This window comes from Equus caballus, chromosome 3 (genome assembly GCF_041296265.1).
Source record: "Equus caballus isolate H_3958 breed thoroughbred chromosome 3, TB-T2T, whole genome shotgun sequence".
In the NCBI taxonomy this organism is placed as follows: Eukaryota; Metazoa; Chordata; class Mammalia; order Perissodactyla; family Equidae; genus Equus; species Equus caballus.
Genome location: NC_091686.1, coordinates 42950991 through 42974035, shown reverse-complemented (window position 1 = coordinate 42974035; position 23045 = coordinate 42950991). Strand labels below are relative to the sequence as shown.

Below are 23045 nucleotides of genomic sequence, written 5' to 3'. Positions count from 1 at the left end.
GGTAGAAATTTGAAAGTGTAGCTCTAACCAGAGAAAACAACACAAGCAGAAAACCAGCAGCAAAGGCTGAAAAATTGAACTCTGAGGTTGAACAGGGGTAGGGACTCATTGTGCTGGAGTGAAGAGTACATGCAAGGGAAGGGTGACCCACGGCCAGAGAGGTGCCATGGGGCCAGAGCTGGCAAGGCTCAAGAATGTAGACTGGATTTTGTACAAAATGAGTAGATTATTTAGTTTTACTGTAGGAAGGATATGGTGTCATCAGTATTGTGCTTTAGGAAGATCAGTCTGTTAAGGGATACTGGGAGGGAACGGCACAGGAACACCAGATGGAAGAATGCACCATTTCTTCCTGAGTTAAACTCAGAGTTCAGGCTGAGATAGATCAGCTAAGGAGAACAGAGAAAAGGGACCACCGCCAGAGATTTGGGGGTGCCACCCTGGCCGGAATTTGGCAGCTGATTAAATGTAGAAGACAATAGAGGAATCCAGGATGGTGGGAAGGTTTTGATGCAGTTGCTAGAAGATGGTGGTTCCTGTGAACAAGAGGTGGAGAGGTTGCAGAAGGAAGCGATTAGTTCAGTCGTGGGCACATTGAGTTATAAAGATGTTCTGGACAGGAAGATGCCCTGCAAGCAGCTGGAAATCTAACAGATGCTTAATAGGAAGGTAAGCACATGAGATTTAAATTGAGTCTTCTGCATGGAGTAGATAATTAAGTCCAGGAAACTAGATAAGAGTGTCAAGGGAATGGTCATGGTAAAGACTAGAAATGGGCCCAAGGACCAATCTCTGGCGAAACTTCTCTTTGGGGAGAAAGAAGTCTCATAGCAGAAGTGTCCAACGAAGTGGGAGGGGAGAGTCTCAAGGAGAGAATGGTAACACATCCAGGCTTCAGAGAGGTTAAGTAGGATGAAGAAGAATAAATGGCTAGTGGGTTTGGAAACATGGCGTCAGTCATGACCTTTAAGCACTTTTCATTCGAGGGATAGGGGAAGTAGTTAATTTGCAAAGGCTACAGGTTCAGTAGGTATTTCAGCATTGGTCATTAGAACTTTTCTTGCATACTTGTAAGGAAAAAGAGAATGGCACTCAAGCAGGTGTGGGCACCTTTTAAGAACCTTTCTCATTGGATTATAAAGAAGACCAAATTAAAAAATGGCTCTGTATGTCTGTATTTCTTGGTGTAGTGCCTCGCCCATAGGTTTCAATAAATGCTAACTTTACAATTGTCACCATCATTGTCAGGAAAGGGACTTTTTAGAATAAGGGAGAAGAGTGTACATGTTGTGTGGACTAAGAGGACGGGTCCTTTAGAGTGAGAGGAGGAGGGAAATTCAAGGTCTGGAATAAGTGTGCATTATGGGCAAAAACAGAGTTGTTAGTGCTAGAAAAGGGAACAAACTGACATTTCTCTGAATTAGGGGAGGATATGTGAAGTAATAGGGATGTTTTGGGGTTTTTTTTTTCTTATTTTTTTTAATGAGGTAACATTGGTTTCTAACATTAGATAGATTTCAGGTGTACATCATTATAATTTCACTTCTGTATACATTACATCATGTTTACTACCAAAAGTCTAGTTTCCATCCATCACCATTTTTCTTTTTTTTTAATTGAGGTAACATTCATTTATAACATTATATAAATTTCAGGTGTACATCACTATATTTCAGTTTCTGCATAGATTACATCATGTTCACCACCCAAAGACTAGCTGCCACCCATCACCATACATATGTGCCCAGTCACCCCTTTTGCCCTCCTCCCTCCCCCTTCCCCTCTGGTAACCACCAATCTAATCTCTGTATCTATGTGTGTGTGTGTTTGTTTGCTGCTGTTGTTGTTTTTTTATCTTCTATTTATGAGTGAGATCATACGGTATTTGACTTTCTCCCTCTCACTTACTTCACTTAGCATAATACCATCAAGGTCCCTCCATGTTTTCGCAAAAGGCAAGGTTTCATCTTTTCTGGCTAAGTAGTATTCCATTGTGTATGTATATCACATCTTCTTTATCCATTCATCCCTTGATGGAGAGTTAGGTTGTATCCAAGTCTTGGCTATTGTGAATAATGCCACAATGAGCAGAGGGGTGGATATATCTTTATGCATTCATGTTTTCACATTCTTTGGATAAATACCCAGTAGTGGAATAGCTGAATTGTATGATAGCTCTATTCTTAATTTTTTGAGGACTCTCCATACTGTTTTCCATAGTGGCTGTACCAGTTTGCATTCCCACCAGCAGTGTATGAGGGTTCCCTTTTGTCCACATCGTCTCCAACATGTGTTATTTCTTGTCTTGTTAATTACAGTCATTCTGATGGACATGAGGTGATATCTCATTGTAGTTTTGATTTGCACTTCCCTAATAATTAATGGTGTTGAACATCTCTACATGTGCCTGTTGGCCGTCTTCTTCGGAAAAATGTCTGTTCAGATCTTTTGCCCATTTTTGAATTGGGTTGTTTGTTTTTTTGTTGTTGAGATGTATGAGTTCTTTATACATTTTGAATATTAACCCCTTATCAGATATATGGTTTGCAAATATCTTCTCCCAATTGTTAGGTTGTCTTTTCATTCTGTTGATGGTTTCCTTTGCTGTGCATGTCATCATTTTTCTTAACAGTGCTTCTACCAAACCCATAGTCCCAGCCAAGAGAAATACAAATAGATTTATGGCCCCAAATTTAAAGCCGAGATTAACTATGGGAAGTGTTAGGCCCATCAGGGAATGTGAAAGTGTTCCTTATAAGGCTTGAACTTTCTCATAATAGGGATGTTTTGAGCCTGGGTGACAATAAGAAGAAAGGTGAAGAGCCTCGCATGCAATAGTTTCCACCTTTTCGTGAAAGTCAGAGGAGATCTCCACTGCAGATGTCTCTTTAAGGCTTGAAGAGACAAAAGGGGAATCACCGTCATTTCTTTTATACCTGCTGTCTATCAAGTACAAGACACTTTAAGTTCTCTCCTTTAATACTCGTGAAAATTCAGAGATTGTGTATTTGTATTCACGTTTTACAGAGGGGATAGCAAGTCCGAAAGTCTGCCTCACTTGCCCAGGACACACGGCTAGTACTGGGAGGAGCCTTGCTCTTTGTTGAAGGGAGCCCAGGGGTTGGAGGTCTTGGAGGGGTGGCCTGCGCTGCGTCATGGTAAGGTCCTGTGGGCGGTTATTCCTGTCAGTCACCAGAGCGAACATCAAAGAAGGGCCCTCTCATTTGAGGAGGAAGAGACTGTGAAATTGGGGTGGCCCAGAAAGGTGAATTCTGGATCCCTGAGGGTGATAATAAGGCAAGAAGTAGAGAAAATGTTTGAGCCGCGCTAAGACTCTTCAGTGCAGCGGGGCAACAGCAGTGAGAGTGGGAAGAGGGAGGACAAGGAGGTGTCCAGACCTGAACAGCAGAGCTGCCGCCTTGGTCTCCGAGGGCAGGGCTTCCTTTACTTTCCCACAGCCACTGGGAACCCTAGCCTCAGCAGTTCGATTCCTCTTACTGCACTGCAGGTCCAGGGCCCCACCCAGAACCCCCCACCAGCTTAGGCGAATGTTCTGCTCCGTGTGTAGTAATCACATTCTCATTTAAATAGCCCATGGAGTTGGCTACATTAGGATCCAGCCACTTTTTTGTTGAAAAGACAAAATAACAAAGAAAGGATATAGCTACTTAATTTCCACCCCCTACCTAACACGACTCTTTATATTTTAATAAATTGCCGTCCATAGATAACATTTTAATTGTCTTAATTATTTAATCAAGCATTCACTAAATAATTAATTATTGAATGCCCACAATATGACAAACGTTATTGCAGGCACTGGAGGTACAGCAGGGAGGAAGTCAGCGTCCCCACTCATGCAGAGCCTCTCACCATTCTACGGTGGGGGATAGGCCGTCATCCACATAAGTACAGAGTGTCGTATAGTAAGTGGTAATCAGTGCAGGGGAAGCAGCAAGGAGTGCAGGGGTGGGAGTGGTGGAGTCTAGGTAGGGGAGGGCAGTCCAGGAGAGCCTCCCTGAGCGAATGGCCTTTCTGCAGAGCCTGCGGGGAGGGAAGAGAACATGCACATATCCAGGGAAGGAGTGTTCAGGCCCAGGACGCAGCAGGTGCAGAGGCTCTCAGCTGAGAGTGAGCCAGCAAGGCCAGGAACAGCAAGGAGCCTGACGTGGCTTCAGGGGGTTGCAAGAAACAAGATCAAGGAGGAAACAGAGGTCACATCACCCAGGCCTCATGTGCTGTTGGGAAGACTTTGGCCTTTCACATGGAAAGGCTTTGGAGGGTTTGGGTTTTGTTTTTATTTTTTAACTTCTTATCATGGAAAATTTTAATCATATATACTCAGAATAATATGATTAGTCCCGTCGTAAGAATCATTCAGCTTCAACAGCTTTCACTCTGGGAGGACTTTGAGCAGAGGAGTGGGGAGACTTAACATGATGTGACTTGAACAGGATCACTCAGAGGACAGGCCGTGAGGACGGGGGGCGGGCACAGGAAGCATCGTCAGGAGCAAAACTCCGGGGACAGGTCCTGGCGGCTGAAAGGAGAAGAGCAGTGGAGGTGGTGAGCAGTGGTCGGATTTGGGGTATCTTTTGAAGGTCTGACTAGATATCTCAAAAAGAATTTGAGAAGCCACCTAGTGCAGAAAGAAGGGTAAGAGATGTAGGAAAGAAATAGTACCAGGATACCACTATTCTAAACTTTATTTTCTATCTAAGAATAAACCTAAATTCTGAAGAATTGGGTTATAAATGAGCACTTGTAACACAATTCATCCGTAAGTTACAAATTACAAACGGCCCCCTCGTTCTTGGGCAGCCAGGGCTGATTGGGCCGTGCTAAAGGAAGGGTTCATTTGTAATTCATTAGGAGGTAATGCGCCTGTTGAGGTGCAAGTCCTCAGTGATTCTTGGAGTTAGCAATAGTGTGTAACTTGATTTTATGAAGGAAGCGTGAGTTATAAGCAGCTAAATTTAATGGAATGAAACTGAGAATTAAAATAAAACAAAAAAGAAAGTCTAGTTCAAAGTATGAGAGAAAACTCAGACTTTCAAAGCAGAGTTCCAGGTAGACAGAGGTTTTACCCAACTCTTCTCTGCATAGTTGATGAGACCCTCTTAGCCCGTTTTGTTTATTCAGTGGTGCGGTTTGCCCTTCCAGTCCCTGCCTAACATCCAACCCATATGTGCTGTTGACCAAACAGGTCGGACACTAAACGAGGGGAAAGAATGTGAGTCAGCACAGATCCAGGAGCACTGCTGGAAAACAGCCGTGTCTTCAACAGTGCATGGGTCAGAGAGGGTGTTTGCATGTCACCCTCCTTACTGAGAACCCTGCACTCACATTCAGAAGACTCAGGACAGATTCCAAGGTCCTCTGTGTCGTGGCTGTCTGACCTTGGGTTATGTCATTTGTTAATCTGTCTGGACTTTGTTTTCTTATCTGCTAAATGGGGTGATAGTGCCAACCCTGTCCACCTCACAGGGTCGTTGGGAGGCCCTGGGGGAAAACAGGACCTTTATAAATAAAAAAGAAGGAAAGAAAATGATGCTTCCATGGTACCTGCCATGTGCCAGGCACTGTGTCGTCCTTACAACCACCCTCTGAGATGGCCCATTCTGTAGATGTGGAATGTGAGGCTCAGAGAAGTTATCTAACACGTGTAAGGCCACAGAGCTGGAAGAAGAAAGAGCTGGGATTTGATCCCCGGTTGGATCAACTTGAAATCCCCTGCCTTGAAAGAAAGGAAAACTAACTTCACCCATATCTTCCTGCCGTGTGCCAGAGAGTGCGTGAGACACGGCTCTAGACTATCTCATTGAGTACTTCCTGGGTACTCACCAAATAATGTGGAATGAAGAACCACAAAACCTGACTATTTTTCACCACTGAGAAAATATGTATTATGAAAACAGTGTTCTTCTCTGTGACCCTCCCCTCCCCCCCCGCTTCCTTATCCTTCATTTTATGATCTGACTTGTAACCTAACAGAGAAGAGTCAGTGCATAATTAACAATGTCTGTGGCATGATTTGTTTTTTATGAATGGACCTTGCAAGAGGACAAGGGCACTCCTGCCACCTCGTGACTATCTCTGAGACGTCCTTTCTCACAACGCACACCAACAAAACCGGACAGACAGGTTTTTCAGGAATAACTGTCACGTGCCAACACTGTGCTGGGCAAAGGAGAGCTATAAAACTGGGCAAACTGGACATATACAAAAGAAAAAGTGATGGAGCCAAGTGATAGCCGGTGTCATGGAAAATGTAAAAGGACTTTGGAGGTGGACATACTCGAGTTCAAAGGGCTGCCCTGTTACCCCAGTTACATGAACGATTGCAGTTATTTCATCTCTGTGTGCCTCAGTTCTCCCCGCTGTGGGATGAGCACTGCTACTGATCCCACAAGGCTGATGGGAAGATTGGCTGAGTTAATGTGTTCCCTTCCCTTCCGTTAAAACAGTAGGTTAGGAAGTGTAGATGCATGTGCTCTGGGAATCTAACAAGCAAGAGAAGTGGAATGATAACCCTTTTGTTGACAGTTGGTTTCATCATCTTCCTGTTGGGATAAGTTGCCTATCGTTTTCCTGCCCCACTCCAATCAGATTCCCCAAAAAAGGGACAGTAGTGGAGTTCTGTGGGCTAAAGTGGTAAGGAGAGTGTTATGGGAGATTCAGATTCAGGTCTTAACCTTGAAGAATGGGTGGTTCTAGATCAGGAAGAGAAGGAAGGGACGCTCCCAGGTGGCAGGATCGATTTGAGGAAAACCTGAGAAATGCGAATGAGTCTGACTGAGAGAGGTCATGCCTGGGACTCCCGCCTGAGCCTGGTTTTGCTGTTTTGCCTCTCAGGAATGCTTTCCTCACCCCTCTCTCCTCCCCATCCCTTCCCTTGCTGCATCCTACACTTCTTTTGGAGCTCGGCCCCCATTTCTTCCTCAGGAAGCTTTCTCTGACTCCTGACCAGGTCACATCCCTATTATATGTCCTTTGTAAGCACTTCACAGTTAGGTGTTTACATTTGTTTGTGCGATTCTCTGATTAGTCTTCTCAGTCCCACTCTTTAAATCCCATAACAACAGAATTTCTGTCTGTTTTGCACTTACTGTGGGTCCCTTTGCTCCCTGACTGCCTGCAGTGCATGGAACGTAGACGGGGCCTGGAAAATACTCACCGAATAAATGGGTGCATTTTGGTCGTCAGTGAGGGAATAGCCTGGGTAGCAGAGACGGTTTGTATTGGAGATTGCTAATTGCACGAAGTGCCAAGCCCTGTTATTCACTCATTTAATCCTTAAAAATAATGCTATGAAATCAAGTGTATTATTACTTTTGTTTTAAAGATGGAGAAGCTCATGTGCAGAGATGCTAAGCACCTTTGCCTGTTGACTCAACTAATACGAGGCCACAGAGTGCTTGAGCCCAGCAGGCTGGCTTCAGAGCTTGGGTGTAACCCCGCTGCTCTGCTCCTTCAGGGGTAGAGGACAAAGTTAGGTACACAAACAAAGTCAGGACAGATTTCTGTTTGAAAATTGCAGATTTTTCAATTATCATCATCGTCCTCATCACTTCATGAGAAAAACTAAGCAGAAAAGAACTACTTCTTGTGTCATGTCTCACATTCATGTTGATGCTGCATTCTGCCAGAGTGATTTGGTCAAATTTACTCAGCAAGTAAACTGGACATTTCAAATTCTGATTCCCAGAAAATTCTAGACTGCTTCCCTTAATCAGTTCTTCCTTTAAAGAACCAGCATGTACTTTGCCAGAGCACGACGGAGTTGTTTTAAATAGAAGGAGGTGATTTGACTAAGTTTGGTATTATCTGAGACCCTTGGTTTCTATTTCTTACTCAAAAAGCAGATCTAGCTTGTGGTCCTCAGTGGGTATTGAGTCATAAAGCTCCTAGAAGAAAGGCTTAATTTCACCAAAGAAGCCAAGAAATCCTGAGCACCCCCAAGAATGACAGCTGTTACTCTAAAAATGTAGTTATTACCAGGAAATTAACAAAGCCCAATAAAATATGGCACTCTGGAAAAAAGACTTACCCTGGGAATAGAAGTGGCCTGAATTGGTCATTTATTTCAGCCACCTCCATTTAGACAGGATTTTTCAAACATCTTCTCAGGGTAGTTGTGTTATTCAGAGATCTCTAGGTAGAGGAGTACATTACAGCAATAAGTAAGATAATAGTTGACACTTGTGTACTCTGTTATTTACTGGGCAGGCTTCTAAAGACTTTACACGTGTTAATATATTTAATCCTCCCAACAAACCTGTGAGGTCCTGTTACTATCTCCATTTGACAGATGAGGAACTACGCTCTGCCCAGGGTCACACAGCTAGTAAATGGTGGAACCCAGCTAGTCTGCCACTCAAATACATGCTCTTACAGTGTCGCTTGTAACTGATGACCCAAATTGTCACCTTTGTCTTCTTGGCTTTAATTGAAAGCTTTCCCTGTGTTTAAGCCATTCGTGTTTATTAAGAACCTCCTATGTTCAGACTCTTTCAAAAATAACCCAAACTTTCTGGCAGATATAGTTGTTTCCTATAACCTGAATTTTCAAGGGAACCACTGTTCAAAGAAGTAAAAGGGAGGCTGAGTAAAAATAATCAAATTCTCCATAGAACAGATAAATGTCTAAATCAGTTGCAAATAGCTCTCGGTCACCATGGCATTTTGTGAAATGTGCCCTCCCCTAAGTTAGAATTCCTTTGTCTTCATTTGCCCTATAACCTGAAAGTGGTGTTTTTCCTGTCCCCACACTTCAGCTTTCTTCTCTCAGTCAGTATTTTGGAAAGTCCACAAAACCCAGGGACCTCCCTGTTGCTGCCCTGTGGTCTGTGTAAAACCAGATGACGCCACGCTGATGGAGCTCTTTCAAATGGATCACACAGCACGTTAGTCACTGACAAATTTTTCAAGTTCTTTACCTCAGAGACTCCCCGGTTCCTCATTCTCGCCGCCCTTGGACCATGAAGTAATAGCAAAAGAAAGATGTGTGTACTCTTTGAGGACACCGCCCACCTCTTTTCTTCAGTGCCAATGACTGATTCCTTCATGGTGGTGACATTGAAGGGTCCAGTTTCCAAAGCCATTGGGCTTTAACCGCCAGATTCCTTCCGTTGTCCTGCTGAAGTGGAATGCCTACCTGACTTCACCCAAGTGAAGCATTTAGTCGTGCCCCACACTCTTGCATTCCTGTGCTCTGTGTGCCTAAAAGTGAAATGACATGGTCTGTTTAGTGCTCTTCCACTGTCCATTTACTGCTGAAGTCCCCCCTGTGGAATATGCCATCATAACAAAGACTGATTTGAGATGTCAACGCCAAGGCGCGGAACTGGTGTCAACAATCCAGGGAGTGTAGAAGGGTGACCGCCAACTTTGGAGCAAACCCAGAACCTTTCATTCCCTGTCCTGCCCTCATGGGCAAAGGCTTTCTGCCTGTTAGAAAAGGGAAAGCACTAAGATCACAATTAGTTTTATGCCCAGGGGGCTTTTTTAAGTGCTATACCTGTTTAAGAAGTTATTTATTTGTACTTTGAGGTGGTCAAAGCCTGATTTAGTTCTAAATGCTCTTTGGGATCAGCTCACTTTTCAGGGCCTGGAGGCTGCTCCGGGAGGGACCTTGCTCCTTGGGAAGGGCTGTTAACGGCTGGGAAGCAAACCTTTGCAGCAGCTCTGAGCCAAGCTTCAGGTAGAGAGACCCTGAGGTTTCCCGTGGAGCCGCACTCCATTAGAAGGGAGTCTGTCCTTTGCCCACTGGGGAAACTCTCCTCCGGGGAGTGATCCCAGCTCTGATCAACTTCACCTCAACTCTTGCAATGAGAGATTGGATTGAGAAAAAATGCATACCAAAAAAATCCTAACAAAACCCTACCTCAATGGAATATGAGTCCATTTGATGATTTATGGTCAAAGTTGACTGACTGAAAGGGGTTCTGTCCATTTCCAAGAAATTTTATTGGCAAGTGGAAGTTCTTCCCTAGTTCTTCCCTATATCAGGAAGACTTCCATCAAGGATCCATGGCTAGGTGGGATTCCTGTCTGCTCTCTTTTCCTTCTGAGTTAAGGGCTGCTTGCGCAGATAAGTATTTCTGATGATTGTGGAGTTGGGAGATACTGGATTCACGTCCTCAAAAAGAGACAGTGCGAGCTGAGGAGACAGGGTGACCAGCTCTTGCCAGTGTCAGCTCTGGAAGTTCTGCAGCCCGAGAACCCCTCAGCCCAGGCAGAGCAGGATGGCTGGTCACTGTTTGAGAAGAGAGAGTGCATTTCCAACAGTCTGGCTGAGTTTTTCACAGGATTCTGATTTGTAGGATTCGGGAAGGTAAAAATATGGCCATTGGTCTTTTCTGTTAGTATGATGTTAGTGTTGGGGCTTTCTTAAGGAAGGAATCTGTGATCTACTATAGGGGCTGGAGGACCAACTAGAAGAGAAAGGGTGTCCAAGCTCTCTGTACTTAAAATGTCATCATCTCCATGCTATTTCCTCTTTATTGATGATGTCATCATTTTAAAGGTATAACAATAAAAAAGATAAATTCCATAAATGGAAAAATCTGATTTTATAAAACAGAGCAAAACACGTGTCAAATCTAAGAATTTGCACTTAGAGAGTACATATATTTGAACTGAAGAAACTTACTATGACCTGGGCATATGTAACTCAGTTATCAAAGCTCATAGCAGAGTGCGGCCAAAGGCTCAAGGATCCTGACAGATCGCCACAGGCCATGTCCGTGGGCTCGGTGTCCATGGCTGACCTTCAGAGCCAGGTCCTTGCAAGATGCATTCTCTGCCTGCTCTCAAGGCAGAGACTTAGGATGCCCTGCTTCTGCTCACCTTTCCCCTTCCCTTGATTTCCATGATCCATCAATCCCAATTCCTTTCTCTCAGATCTTTTGTCCAGCTATTTTTTTTCTTTTTGTGAGGAAGATTCACCCTGAGCCTACATCCATTGCCAAGACCCCTCTTTTTTTTTTTTTTGCTTGAGGAAGATCAGCCCTGAGCTAACATCCTGCCAGTCGTCTTCTACTTTGTATGTGGGATGCCTCCACAGCATGGCTAATGAGTGGAATAGGTCCATGCCCAGGATCCAAACCCGTGAACCCCAGACCGCAGAAGTGGAGATGTGGCGGTTTAACCACTCGGCCACAGGGCGGGCCCTTTTTTCCAGCTTTGAAGACTGAAAATTGTGATGAGAGTGCAGATGAGTGTGTGTTCTTGATTAGTAGGAAGGGGATGCTTCATGGCTACAGATGTGCTCTTTCAACTTTAACAATGCAGACTGTATTAAAAATGGTCTGCTTCCTGCCGCAGGCCTTTCACACATGGAACAACCACCGCTAGCATTTTATTTCCCTCCCATCATTTGTTCATCACATATTTTTAAAGACAGAGCTGTGGTCACACATGTACGGGTATGCCTAATTTTGTATCGTACTTTTTATACTTACTGGCTTGTCATAAGCATTTTTCTGTGTTGCAGCATCATCAGCTGTACTAACTTTTGAAATGTGCTTCTTATAGATCTGCAACTACGTGGGACCTGCAAAGGTTATTGTTCAGTTGGTCACAAATGGAAAACACACCCACCTGCATGCACACAGTTTAGTGGGAAAACACTGTGAGGACGGGATCTGCACGGTGACTGCTGGACCCAAGGACATGGTGGTCGGGTAAGTGATGGTGTGCTGTCCCATGGAAGGTAGGAGCTGGTAGAACGTGCCACCCGAGGACTTTGACTGAACAGGCCCTTTTCATTGGGGGCTTTCCGAGACCCTCAAAAGCGTCTAAAAGTGAAAATTTGCCCTCTCACTTAGACTCCGAGAAGTAAGGTGCCTACATTTCTGGATTTCCCTGAGACAGCCCAGTTTGCACCTGTGGTCCTGCCTCATTATTTATAGCACCCCACACCCCCTTTCACTCTCAAAAATGGCCCAGTTTGGATGATAAATTACATGGTGAATTGACCTGTGAGGCATTTGTGCCACTTTTAGCACTATTTTCCTTCTGGAAATAAAGATGAAGACACATTAGAAGAAACCAGCTGTAGCAGAAATCAACACTTTGTGGACGGTTTTATACTCTTGTTGATTCCTTTAAGAAACTGTTGATTCTGGATTTACAGTGTGAGCATTCTGAGTGTGAAGTGCGTAGATAAGCATTGTTCCAGTTCTGTGCTGCTTGGAGAGGGCGCGCAGAGAAGAAGCCAAGCAATGCAAACTGGTTTTGGCATTCACTAGACTTGAAATGTAAATACAGAGTGACGTATTCATTTAAGGGTTGGTCAGACAGATAAAACAAGCAATTTTAAATGAAGTATTATAAAAATAGATTCAGTCCAAAACAAGTAAGAAATTTTTAATGAATTTTGTTTAATTTTTAAGAATGTCTTTCAGGGTTTCCTAATACTGCTTTAAATAGTTTGTGATAAAATCTCAGTTAATATGGACTATTTACTCAAAAGAAAGGAATTGTTTACATCAACTGTAATTAAGCTGATGCTGGTATTACAGGCTTTGAATTCCGATCAGGTTTCAAGTTGGTTGTTATTGGGGAGGTTGAGCTTTCATGTTCTTAGGTATTTCTGTTTGACTGTGAAAATATTCAAGTGTGAAAAACCTAGAGAGACAGCTTTCTTTTAAGTCACTAAAATCTGATTCTTTTGATGTTATGAAAAAAAAAAAGACTCTAGATTGGAGGAAGAGCTTAAAATGATTTGAAAAATTCAGCTGTGCTTTATATGAACTTGTTTCCACGTGCTCTTGAAAGACTGGCCTGCTTCCTGTGGGCTGTCGCAGCTGGTTCTTCTCCGTTTCGGAATGCCCTTCCAGTCCCTGCCCGCCTGTCAGAGCTGAAATGCAGGGTCACGCTCAGAGCTTCAGACTGAGTGATCGCTTGGCGTTTCTGCAGATTCGCTCCAATAGACTGCTGTCAGGGTGAAGTGTTTCTTCTCTTTGGTCCTGTTTAGTCTGTGTGATAATCATATCCTTTAGAGGAAATTATAGATGGAGCTCCCTGCTAATAATACTTGTTTTTATGAAACTTCCAGCATGTTGTCTGTAATTTGGTGTTTCTGTGGTTTGACTAGTAATCTTTCCAGATTTTAGGAGGAACTAATGGTTATTTAATTTGGGACCTATAGCAGGAGGAGAAGTAAATTCCTTGTTTCCAAGGAAAGTGAGAAAATCCTTTACTTTCTTGTAGTGCTGGAATGTGGGGTTCAGTAGTTGGAAAAACTCCTTAATTTACTTATTCATTCATTCATTCATTCAGCAAACATTTTGAGCATCTAAGCTCCTCAATTTGATCATCAAGATGTCTGCTCATAGTTCTGTGGGATTTTCTAACCCTCTATGATTGTTTCACTGAGAAACTTAATCAAGAGGATGCCATCCAGAGTTACAATAGACACAGTAGGCTTTCCTGTTCAGAGTGTTTATAAAACATCACTGTTTTTGTAGTTTGATTTTTAACTGAGAAACTTTTGCTTACAGTGTTTTCCAAAAGACAGTGTTTCCTTCATGATTCGTCTTTCTTATTTTTTTTTTTAAGTTTCCAATGTCAGAACCTGTTGTGTTTTAGTAGAAAGGATATCATGCTAGTAGAGTGGAAACCACAATTCTGTTTCTAGTTCTGTCATTGTCAAACGGTAGGACTGGGGGAAATTGGCATAACTTCTTGAGGACTTCTTTCCCTATTAAAATATGAGTGTTGGGCTACAGAATTTATCTCCAGGCCCTCTGCATTTCCAAAATTCTAGGCTGAACTAACGTTAGCTAATATTATGAAATAGCATGAGCAGACTTGCCACATGTGTGTTTATGGTATGTCATCAATTATTATTATTTAGTTCTAACTTGCAGGTAAGAATAGCACATAGAGAAATTTAGGAAGATAGCCAGAGTTATTCTTTAGACTTGTCAATACTAGAAATGGAACCAAGATAACCTGTTTTCAATAATACAGCTTAGCCTGAGTACATGGACTCACCAGCAGAGCACCGATCCTCCACATCAAAAGAGACATATAAAAATGGATGCTGAGAAGATACATAACCTTTAAATGATCAAAACCAAAGGAATTCCCTTTCTTTGGGGTTCTCGATAAAATTTAGTTTCTATTTTCAAAGGTATTTTATCTGTATTAGAATATTCATGTTTTGGATAACTAAGTAATGATTGTAGATTTGATTGCTTTAACTTGGGGGATTGGCCTTTTTAATTTTTTTTAGTTAGCTCTAATTTTGTCTTTCTATTTCTTATTCTTAGTGCCTATCCTCCTAAAAGTAAGCGTAGTTTGGTATTTTATTTTCAGCCCTCAATGTGCGTGTTTGTTTCAGCAGCATTTGAGTTCTCTGAAGTCTTCCTTCAGTGGACGCTCTCTGCTCCCTGACTTGGCTGCCAGCCCCTCCTCTCCAGTAATCGCCACCCCTCGGCTGGCCCTGCAGCCCTGATTTAGAGAGATCTCAAGTCTGTCTGTCTTTTTTTTTTTGCGTAAGGTAATATTTACAGCATATACCAGTTGGTAAGCACTAGAAGTATATATGTCAGTACAAAAACACAGCAGAGATACAGGTCTCCCTCAAAGAGCTGGTGCAGATCGTGTTAAATGGCTGTTTCTGGGGATTCAAAAACACTTGATTATTGGAAATTTCATGTGGTTCAAGTGGACAAAGTACGGACTGAGATAAGTATCCAACTTCCAAATTAGAGTGTTCACTGTGACTCAGGGGTTGCTTTCACACCTCAGCCAGCGTGAAGTCAGTGTGGAGCCCTGAGAGGAAGGCAGGCTGGATGGGGGGCCACTTTGGAATCCCAGCCCATGGCTGCGGGCACTTGGAGCTGCCCGCGGGCAGCAGGTTCCCAGATGGTGCCGATGGAAACAGCTGGACAGGGCAGAGGATTTCAAACCTGGCTGCTCATTGAAGTCATCTTTGGTCATGTTACAAAAATATTGACACCAGGCCCTACTCCCAGAGATTCTTTTTTTTTTAGTAAGAAAATGATTTATTTATTTTTTCATTCAAGTTCAGTTTCTTTCTAGGAAGAGTCCTTGATATAATCACGCAGTTTTCAGCAGGGAGAAAGTTCAGTTCTTTTTTTCTTTCAATGTATTTAAACTGGAAAAAGAAAAAAAACCAATTCACCCATTTCTCCCACCCCTTACTGCCCATCTATGGCAACCACCAATCTGTTCTCTGTATCTATGAGCTTGGTTTTTTATTTTTTGGTTTTTCGGGTTTTTTTAGATTCCGCATATAAGAGAGATCACACTGTTTTTATCTTTCTCTGACTTATTTCACTTAGCATAATACCCTTGACATCCATCCATGTTGTCACAAATGATAAGATTTCATTCTTTTTCATGGCTGAATAATATTCCACTGTGTATATATACCACAATTTCTTTATCCATTCATCCATCAATGGACAATTAAGTTGCTTCCATATCTTGGCGATTGTAAATATTGATGCAATGAACATAGGTGTGTTGCATATATCTTTTTGAATTAGTTTTTGTTTTCTTTGGATAAATACCCAGAAGTGGAATTGTTGGATCATATGGTAGTTCTAATTTTAATTTTTTTGAGGAACCTCGATACTGTTTTTCCATAATGGCTGTACCAATTTACATCCCTGATTCTGATCTCTTGGTCTCGCACAGTGTGGGGCACTGGTTCCCAAACTTTAGGATGCATCAGAATCACCTAAAGGATTTGATAAAATACAGATTGCTAAGTCCCAGCCTTAGAGTTTCTGATTCAATGGTTTTGGGATATGGCCCAACAGTTAGCATTTTAATAAGTTCTTAGGTAATGCTGATAGTGCTGGTCAAAAGACGACACTTTGAAAATCACCGGTATGGAAGAAAATGGCATTTTGAGTAAGAAACAGGATTGTAGTCCCAGTCCTATTGTTATCTGTGATAACCTTTTTATAATTTTTGTCGGGTTTTATTGAAGTGTAATTTAAATACTGTAATATTCACCCTTTAAAGCATACAGTTCTAAGAATTTTGTCAGATACCCATATAAGCCCTACAATCAAGGCACACATAGTTCTGTCCCCCCACATCCCTGTGTGCCCTGCGGAGGCAGCTCTCCACCTCCAGGACCGGCCCCAGCTCTCTTTTCTATCCCTAAAGTTTTGCCTTTTCCAGAATGACTTACAAATGGAATCCTTCTTTCACTTAACCTAATGCATCTGAGCTTCCTCCAGCTTGTTGTGTGTATCAGCAGTTTATTCCTTTAAATTACCAAGCAGTATGCATTGTATCGATATCTCACAGTTTGTTTATCCATCCACCTGTTGAAGAACATTTGGTTTGTTTCCAGGTGTTGATGGCAAAGCCACTTTTTGTGTGAACATAAGTTTTCATTTCTCTTGGGCTTGGGTAAATATTGAGAATGAAATTGTGGCAATGTATGTTAAGTGTACGTTTATTTTGTTAAGAAACTGCTAAATTGTTTTCCCTGGTGGCTGTACCATTTTGCATTCTCATGTATTAACATTTATGATCCTCAGTTTTTTCTGTTGCATGTGCTAATAATAATGTCTGCTCTCATTTTTTTACATTTTATTATAGAAATTTTCAAGCATGTGCAAAAGTAGAATAGCATAATGAGCCCCCATTGTACCTATCACTCAGCTTCAACAATGAATTATTACACGTCCAATCTTCATTTAAATACACTCCTACCTAGATATCTTTCAGTTATTGATGTCTGATTTAGTTCCATTGTGGTAAGAGAATATTTGGTATGATTTGAATCCTTTTAAATTTATTGAGACTTATTTTATGGCTCAGAACGTTAGTAAATGTTCCTTGTGCCCTTAAGAAGAATGATTCACCCGATCAGGGTGAGTGAATGCTCTGGGAATGTGAGTTAGGCCAAGCTGTTTGATAGTCTTGTTCAAGTCTGCCACAGCCTTACTTCTTTTCTCTTTACTTGTCCTATCAATTATTGACAATTTAATATATTATATTAAATGTAACCTCTGACTGTGTTTACAGATACGTCTGTTTCTCCTTACAGTTCTGTAACATTTTGCTTCTTGTATTATGAAGCTCTTTGATTAGATACGTCAGCATTTAGGATTCCTATGTCTTCCTAATGAACTGACCCCTTTATCATTAGGAAGTGACCCTCTTTTATCCCTAGTAATATTCTTTGATCTAAAATCTACCATGACTGATGCTAATAGAGCCATTTCAGCTTTCTTTTGATTAATGTTAGCTTGGAACATTTTTTTTCCTCCTCTTAGTTTTAACCTATTCATGTCTTTATATTCAAAGTAAACATGCACTGCATATAGTTATCGTACTTTTTTCCATCTGACACTTCTTGCCTTTTAATTGGGTGTTTAATTTTTTAGCAGTTGTTTTAAGATTTATACCATACGTCTTTAACTTATCCTAGCCTACTTTTGGTTTTTTTTGAGGAAGATTAGCCCTGAGCTAACTACTGCCAGTCCTCCTCTTTTTGCTGAGGAAGACTGGCCCTGAGCTGACATCGTGCCCATCTTCCTCTACTTTATATGTGGGACACCTACTACAGCATGGCGTGCCAAGTGGTGCCATGTCTGCACCCGGGATCCGAACCGGTGAACCCCGGGCCACCAAGAAGCAGAATGTGCGAACTTAACAGCTGCACCACCAGCCAGACCCATCCTAGCCTACTTTTAAGTGACATCATACCTCTCCACGTATAGCATGTGGACAGTATACTTTCATTTCCTTTCTCTCGGCCTTCATGCTCTTGTGTCATGTATTTTACATCTATGTATGTTACACATCCCAAAGATATTGTCTTATGTTTTTGCTTTAAACGGTCAATTATTTTTTAAAGAAATTTTAAATAAGGAAACAAGTGTTTATATTTACCCCATAGTTCTATTTACCCCATAGGGCTCTTTTCATTCGGTGTCGTACGTACGTCAAGGTTTCCGCCTGGTGTCATTTTCTTCTACCTGAAGCCCTTCCTTTAGTTTTTCTTGCACTGCTGGTCTGCTGCTGATCAGTTCTTTCAGTTGTTGAACATCTTGAAACTCTTTATTTCATTTTTGTTTTTCAAAGACATTTTTTGAAGAGTCTAGAATTCTAGGTTGACAGTTTTTCCACACCCTGAAAGCTGCTGCCCGAGGGTCTCCTGGCGTGCCTCGTTTCCAGCAGGAAGTCTCCTGTCATTCCTATTTTCATTCCTCACCACAAGGTGTGTCATTTTTTTCTCTATCAGCTTTTCAGTTTTTCTCTTCATTACTAATTCTAAGCAATTTGATTATAATGAGCTTTAGCGTAGGTTTCTCCATGCTTCTTGTGTTTTGGGGTTCATTGAGATTCTTGGATCTCTGGGTTTATAGTTTATATTAAATTTTAAAACATTTCAGCCATTATTTTTTAAAATATTTTTTCCATCATCTCTTCTTTTTCCCCTTCTTCTGGAACACCAATTACTTGTCTATTTGGCCATTTGAAATTGTCCCACAGCTCCTTGCTGATCTGTGCTTTTTTTATTTTTTCATCTTTTTTCTGTGTTTCATTTATATTACTGCGTCCTCAAGTTCACTAATCTTTTTGTCTGTTGTGTCAAATATGTTCTTAGTCCCATATAGTGTATTTTTTTCCTTAAAGATTGGCACCTGAGCTACAACTGTTGCTGATCTTTTTTTTCCTGCTTTTTCTCCCCAAATCCCCCCAGTACATAGTTGCATATTTTAGCTGTAGGTCCTTCTGGTTGTGGCATGTAGGATGCTGCCTCAGCATGGCCTTATGAGTGGTGCCATGTCTGCACCCAGGATCCGAACTAGCGAAACCCTGGGCCACCGAAGCAGAGCGCGTGAGCTTTAACCACTCGGCCATGGGGCCGGCTCCCATAGGTGGTGTATTTTTTCTTCTCAGACATTGTAGTTTTCATCTCTATAGGTTTGTTTGGTGTCTTTTTTATATCTTCCTTATCTCTCCTTAACGTACTAATGCTTTCTACCTTTTTGACCATGTGGAATATAGTAGCTATTCAATGTACTTGTCTACAAATTCTGTGTTGTGTCTCGTTTCTGCATCTGTTTCTATTGATTTATTTTTATTCTTATTATGTGTTGTATTTTCCTACTTCTTTGCATGCCTGGTAATTTTTGATTGAATGACAGACATTTTGAATTTTGGATTATTGCATGCTGGATTTTTTCTTGGTATCCCTTTAAACATTTTTGAGCATTGGGATGAAGTTAAATTTGGGAACAGTTTGATCCTCTCTAGACTTACTTTTACACTTCGTTAGGGAGATCAGAGCAGCCTCTGGTCTAGGGTTAATTTGTCACCGTGACTAAGGCAGTGCCTTTCCGAGTGTTCATCCTCACGGTCCGTGTATGACAGGATTTCTTGAGCTGTTCCAGGCCTGGGTGTGCTCCGAGAATCGTTTTGCCTGCTCCTTTCTGGTGGTTCTTCTCCCCGCCTTGGGTCATTTGCTTATACGCATGCTCTGATAGTACTCAGCTGAGCACTCTAGGCAGAGCCCCTGTACCTCTCTGAGTCTCTCTCTGTGTGGGTCTTTCATCTCTGACATCCTGCTTGTAAATTCCAGCCTCCTTGGCCTCTTCTGTCTCCTCAACTCAGGGAAATCTCCAGGCCCTGTTTGGGGTCCCCTTTCCTGTGCTGCAGCCTGGACACTCTAGGCATTAAGGCAGCATATCTGTAGGATTCACCTTGTTCATTTCCCTTTTCTTAAGGATCACTATCCTATGCTGCCTGTTGTCCAGTGTCTGAAAACCATTTTTCATGTTTTTTACTGTTTACGGTAAGAGGTTCAGTCGGTCTCTGTTACTCCATCATTACCTGAAGCAGAAGACTGACTTCTGTATTGTTTCATTTATCACCAGAGCAAATCCACTATCCACATAGTGAATAATAAGGATGATGCCTTTTTCACAGTGATTAAATTAAATAATATCCATGAATTGCATTTTTTGGATGGTAGCATGTAAAGCGCTACACAGATCTTTGTCATTGCCGTTAGCTAGAAGATATCCTCATTTTCCTGTAGTTGTGGATCTTCTGTATAGGAGTAAGGCCTAAAAGGCCAAAAGGTGGAGGTGTTCTTTCTGAAAAAGGGCCCATGCCTCCATGCATGTGAGTATGTCGTGGTGCGTATTTTTCTGTGCTGTATTAATTTATTCATGCATTCATTTGTCCCACCATTTATCAGACACCTGTGTGTCAAGTGCTGTTCCAGGCCCTGGAGGTCTCTGCCCTCGAGGAGCGTGTATTCTGCTGGTGTGCTTCCTTCTCTGTGGGCCTCAGCTGCCCTGCTCGTCCTGTCACTGTCTGGACACGTCTCACATTTTGTCTGTGAGCCTCTGTCTCATTCTACCCTCACCTCTTACATTTTCTTTCCCTAGTTTAGCTGGTCTTCCCAAGTTATCTTATTCTTTGTTTCATTCAATCCAGTTTTCGTAAGATTTCTATCTTTCCTCTACTGATATTTTTTTTTCTTTCTGAGTAAAAGCCAGAGGAAAAGAAAAGCCCTTTAAACAGCTTGCAAGGCTTTAAAGACCTAGACCCCGTTTACCTCTTTGCACTCCTCGCTTCCTGCTGCCCGCCGTTCATTTCCTTCCAGCTGCCTTGGCCTTTTGCCCTTGTTGTCGTTTGAAGGCAGCAGGCATGGTCCTCCTGCAGGCTCTTCACACTTGTTCTTCCTCTGCCTTCTATGCTCTTCTTCCAGATAGCCACGCCCCCTCACTTCTCCAGCTCTTTTCTCAGGCGTCGTCTTTTCAGTGAGGCCCTTTCTGTCCTCTCCCTATGTTAAAGTGCCATGCCTTCCACTACTGCCTTTCCTAGTCCCTATTCCTACTTTCCTTTTCTTGGTAACGCTTACTGCTTCTCAGTCATGCTGTACCGTTTGCTTGTTTGTTTCATCTGTGGTTGCATTAGCATGTGCACTGTCTAGTAGGGCCTCCCTCCCTGCTGACCTGAGCACCCAGGACGCTGCCTGGCACTCAGAAGGAGCTGAGTGAATATCTGTTGGATGGATGGGCCTCCTTGGTAAAGTGCTTTTTTGTTTGTCTGTTGTATTACATTTGTTGAATATACTTATTTGTTTCATATACTTTATTTTAAAAATGAATGACTGGAGCATTTTATATATTTTCTTAAAAATCCCTTCAATTGCTTTAGTTAGCTTGTTAATATATTTTGTTCTGTAGGTCTGTAGCCTTCACAAGATAACTGGTACTCCGCCCCTGGCTGCAGGTGTCCCTTCAGGCCCCAGCACCTGGGGAATTAGATGACATTCTAGTGCTAATAAATCATTCCAACCTTATACATAACCCAGGAGGAGATGGGATTCCAGGTAGACCCATCCAGAAACCCACGGATGATCCAAAAGCAAAAAAAGAGAAAAATCCTTCTAAATGTAGTATTCCTCCTCCTTCAAAAAACTTTAAAAAATTCTAAATTTTTCTAAAAATTCTAAATATTTCTAAAATATTACTAAATTTAAAAATTTAGTAATATTTTAGGACTTAAAAATTCTTTTCATGCAGCTCTCCTAGAAAATACTTTAAAATGTGTTTAGGTAAAACTTCCTTATTTTAAGATATGTTTACATATATACCTTATTTTCTTAATCTTAATTTGAAAGTCTAATAAGCTCTGAAGAACAGAAGATTTTTCTCACAGACTCATTTGGTGGCAAAACCCAAAAATCAGTCTGACCTGATATGCAGCTGATTATGGTCTTTATTATTCCATTTGGTAAGTCTGTTTATATGCTTCACAGCAGAAATAGTCGTGTGTTTGATTATAGGGGAGTCCCTAGCGATTGAGGACTTCTGTATTTTATCTAAATTCACTTTGCTAACCTGAAGCCAGACTCTCCAGTATTGACTGCCTAACTTTTGGTGGTTGTTGTTGCTGTTATTTTCCTCCAGTTTTGCAAACCTGGGTATACTTCATGTGACAAAGAAAAAAGTATTTGAAACACTGGAAGCCCGAATGACAGAGGCCTGTGTCAGGGGCTATAACCCCGAAATTTTGGTGCATCCTGATCTTCGTTATTTGCAGGCAGAAGGCGGAGGAGACCGGCAGCTCACGGGTGAGTGTCCCTCTCCCAGCCGCGATCCTTTGAGAGCTCAGTCTCTCCTTTTCTTGTGTGTAGACCACATGCTCATCTGTATGCCCTGGGTTTCTCCTTCTCCCGTCTATACCCCAGGCTACTCCAACCCTTTCCCTGCTCAGAAAACTGATGGCCTCCTGCTACTTCTAGAATAAAATCTCTGTCTCCATGGACTGGCGGACAAGGCCCTCACAGTCTGGTCCCAGCCACCTTTCCAGCGTCGTCTCCAGTCCCACCCTGCACCCACCTCTCCCCATCACTGCCGCCTGAACGTTGATGCATATTCTTACCTTTGTATGTGTCTTCTGCTGAAAGCACCCCACCCTTGGCTTATCAACCTGTCAAGACCAATTCATAATTCAAAACCTAGTTCAAAGAACACCTCCTCTGCTATGCTACCGCCCCACCCCCAGCTCACCTTATCATAAGGAATCTTTCTTTGGGCTCTTCGGGCACATTATAAACTGTTCTCTTTATCATAGAAATGCTATAATTTTATGTTTTACTGCCTTTACTCATATTTTTTCTTTCAACCCTAGTCCTTGCCCCACCACGTGCGCCATTTCTGCTTTTCTACGTTGTCCTTTAGTCTGGCCATCCTGTCATTGTTCTCCTGCTCAGGTGATCCAAAACCAATCATCAGTTTTCCAGTAAACATGCTCCATCTTCTGATATCCAGACTCAAAACCTTCACATCATCTTTGACTCCTCTCTCCCACCGGTTTGTGGTCCAGCTGTTCTGTGCTCTCTGTGGTGCTCCACTCCTCACTCCGTCGTCATTGCTCTGTCTCTGTCCCTCCCCACTTGTACTGCAGTTTACAGCCTATGGCCAGATGGATCTTACTAAAGTCTGTATACCTCACCACTATCAGTGCTGCCCCATTGCCTACAAGGTCCAAATCCTGGAAGCCGGCATTTTAGG

General features: G+C 42.2%; 1 protein-coding gene across 2 annotated transcripts in view; it reads left to right on the top strand.

Moving 5' to 3' along the window:
• Nucleotides 1-23045, top strand: part of NFKB1 (nuclear factor kappa B subunit 1) — a 113598-nt gene that overhangs the window by 55121 nt on the left and 35432 nt on the right. For both annotated transcript variants that reach the window (XM_070263348.1, XM_023637633.2), the window contains exons 6-7: nt 11539-11687; nt 21939-22102. In XM_070263348.1, the coding sequence (XP_070119449.1) occupies nt 11539-11687; nt 21939-22102 (313 nt within the window). The remainder of the gene's footprint in view (nt 1-11538; nt 11688-21938; nt 22103-23045) is intronic.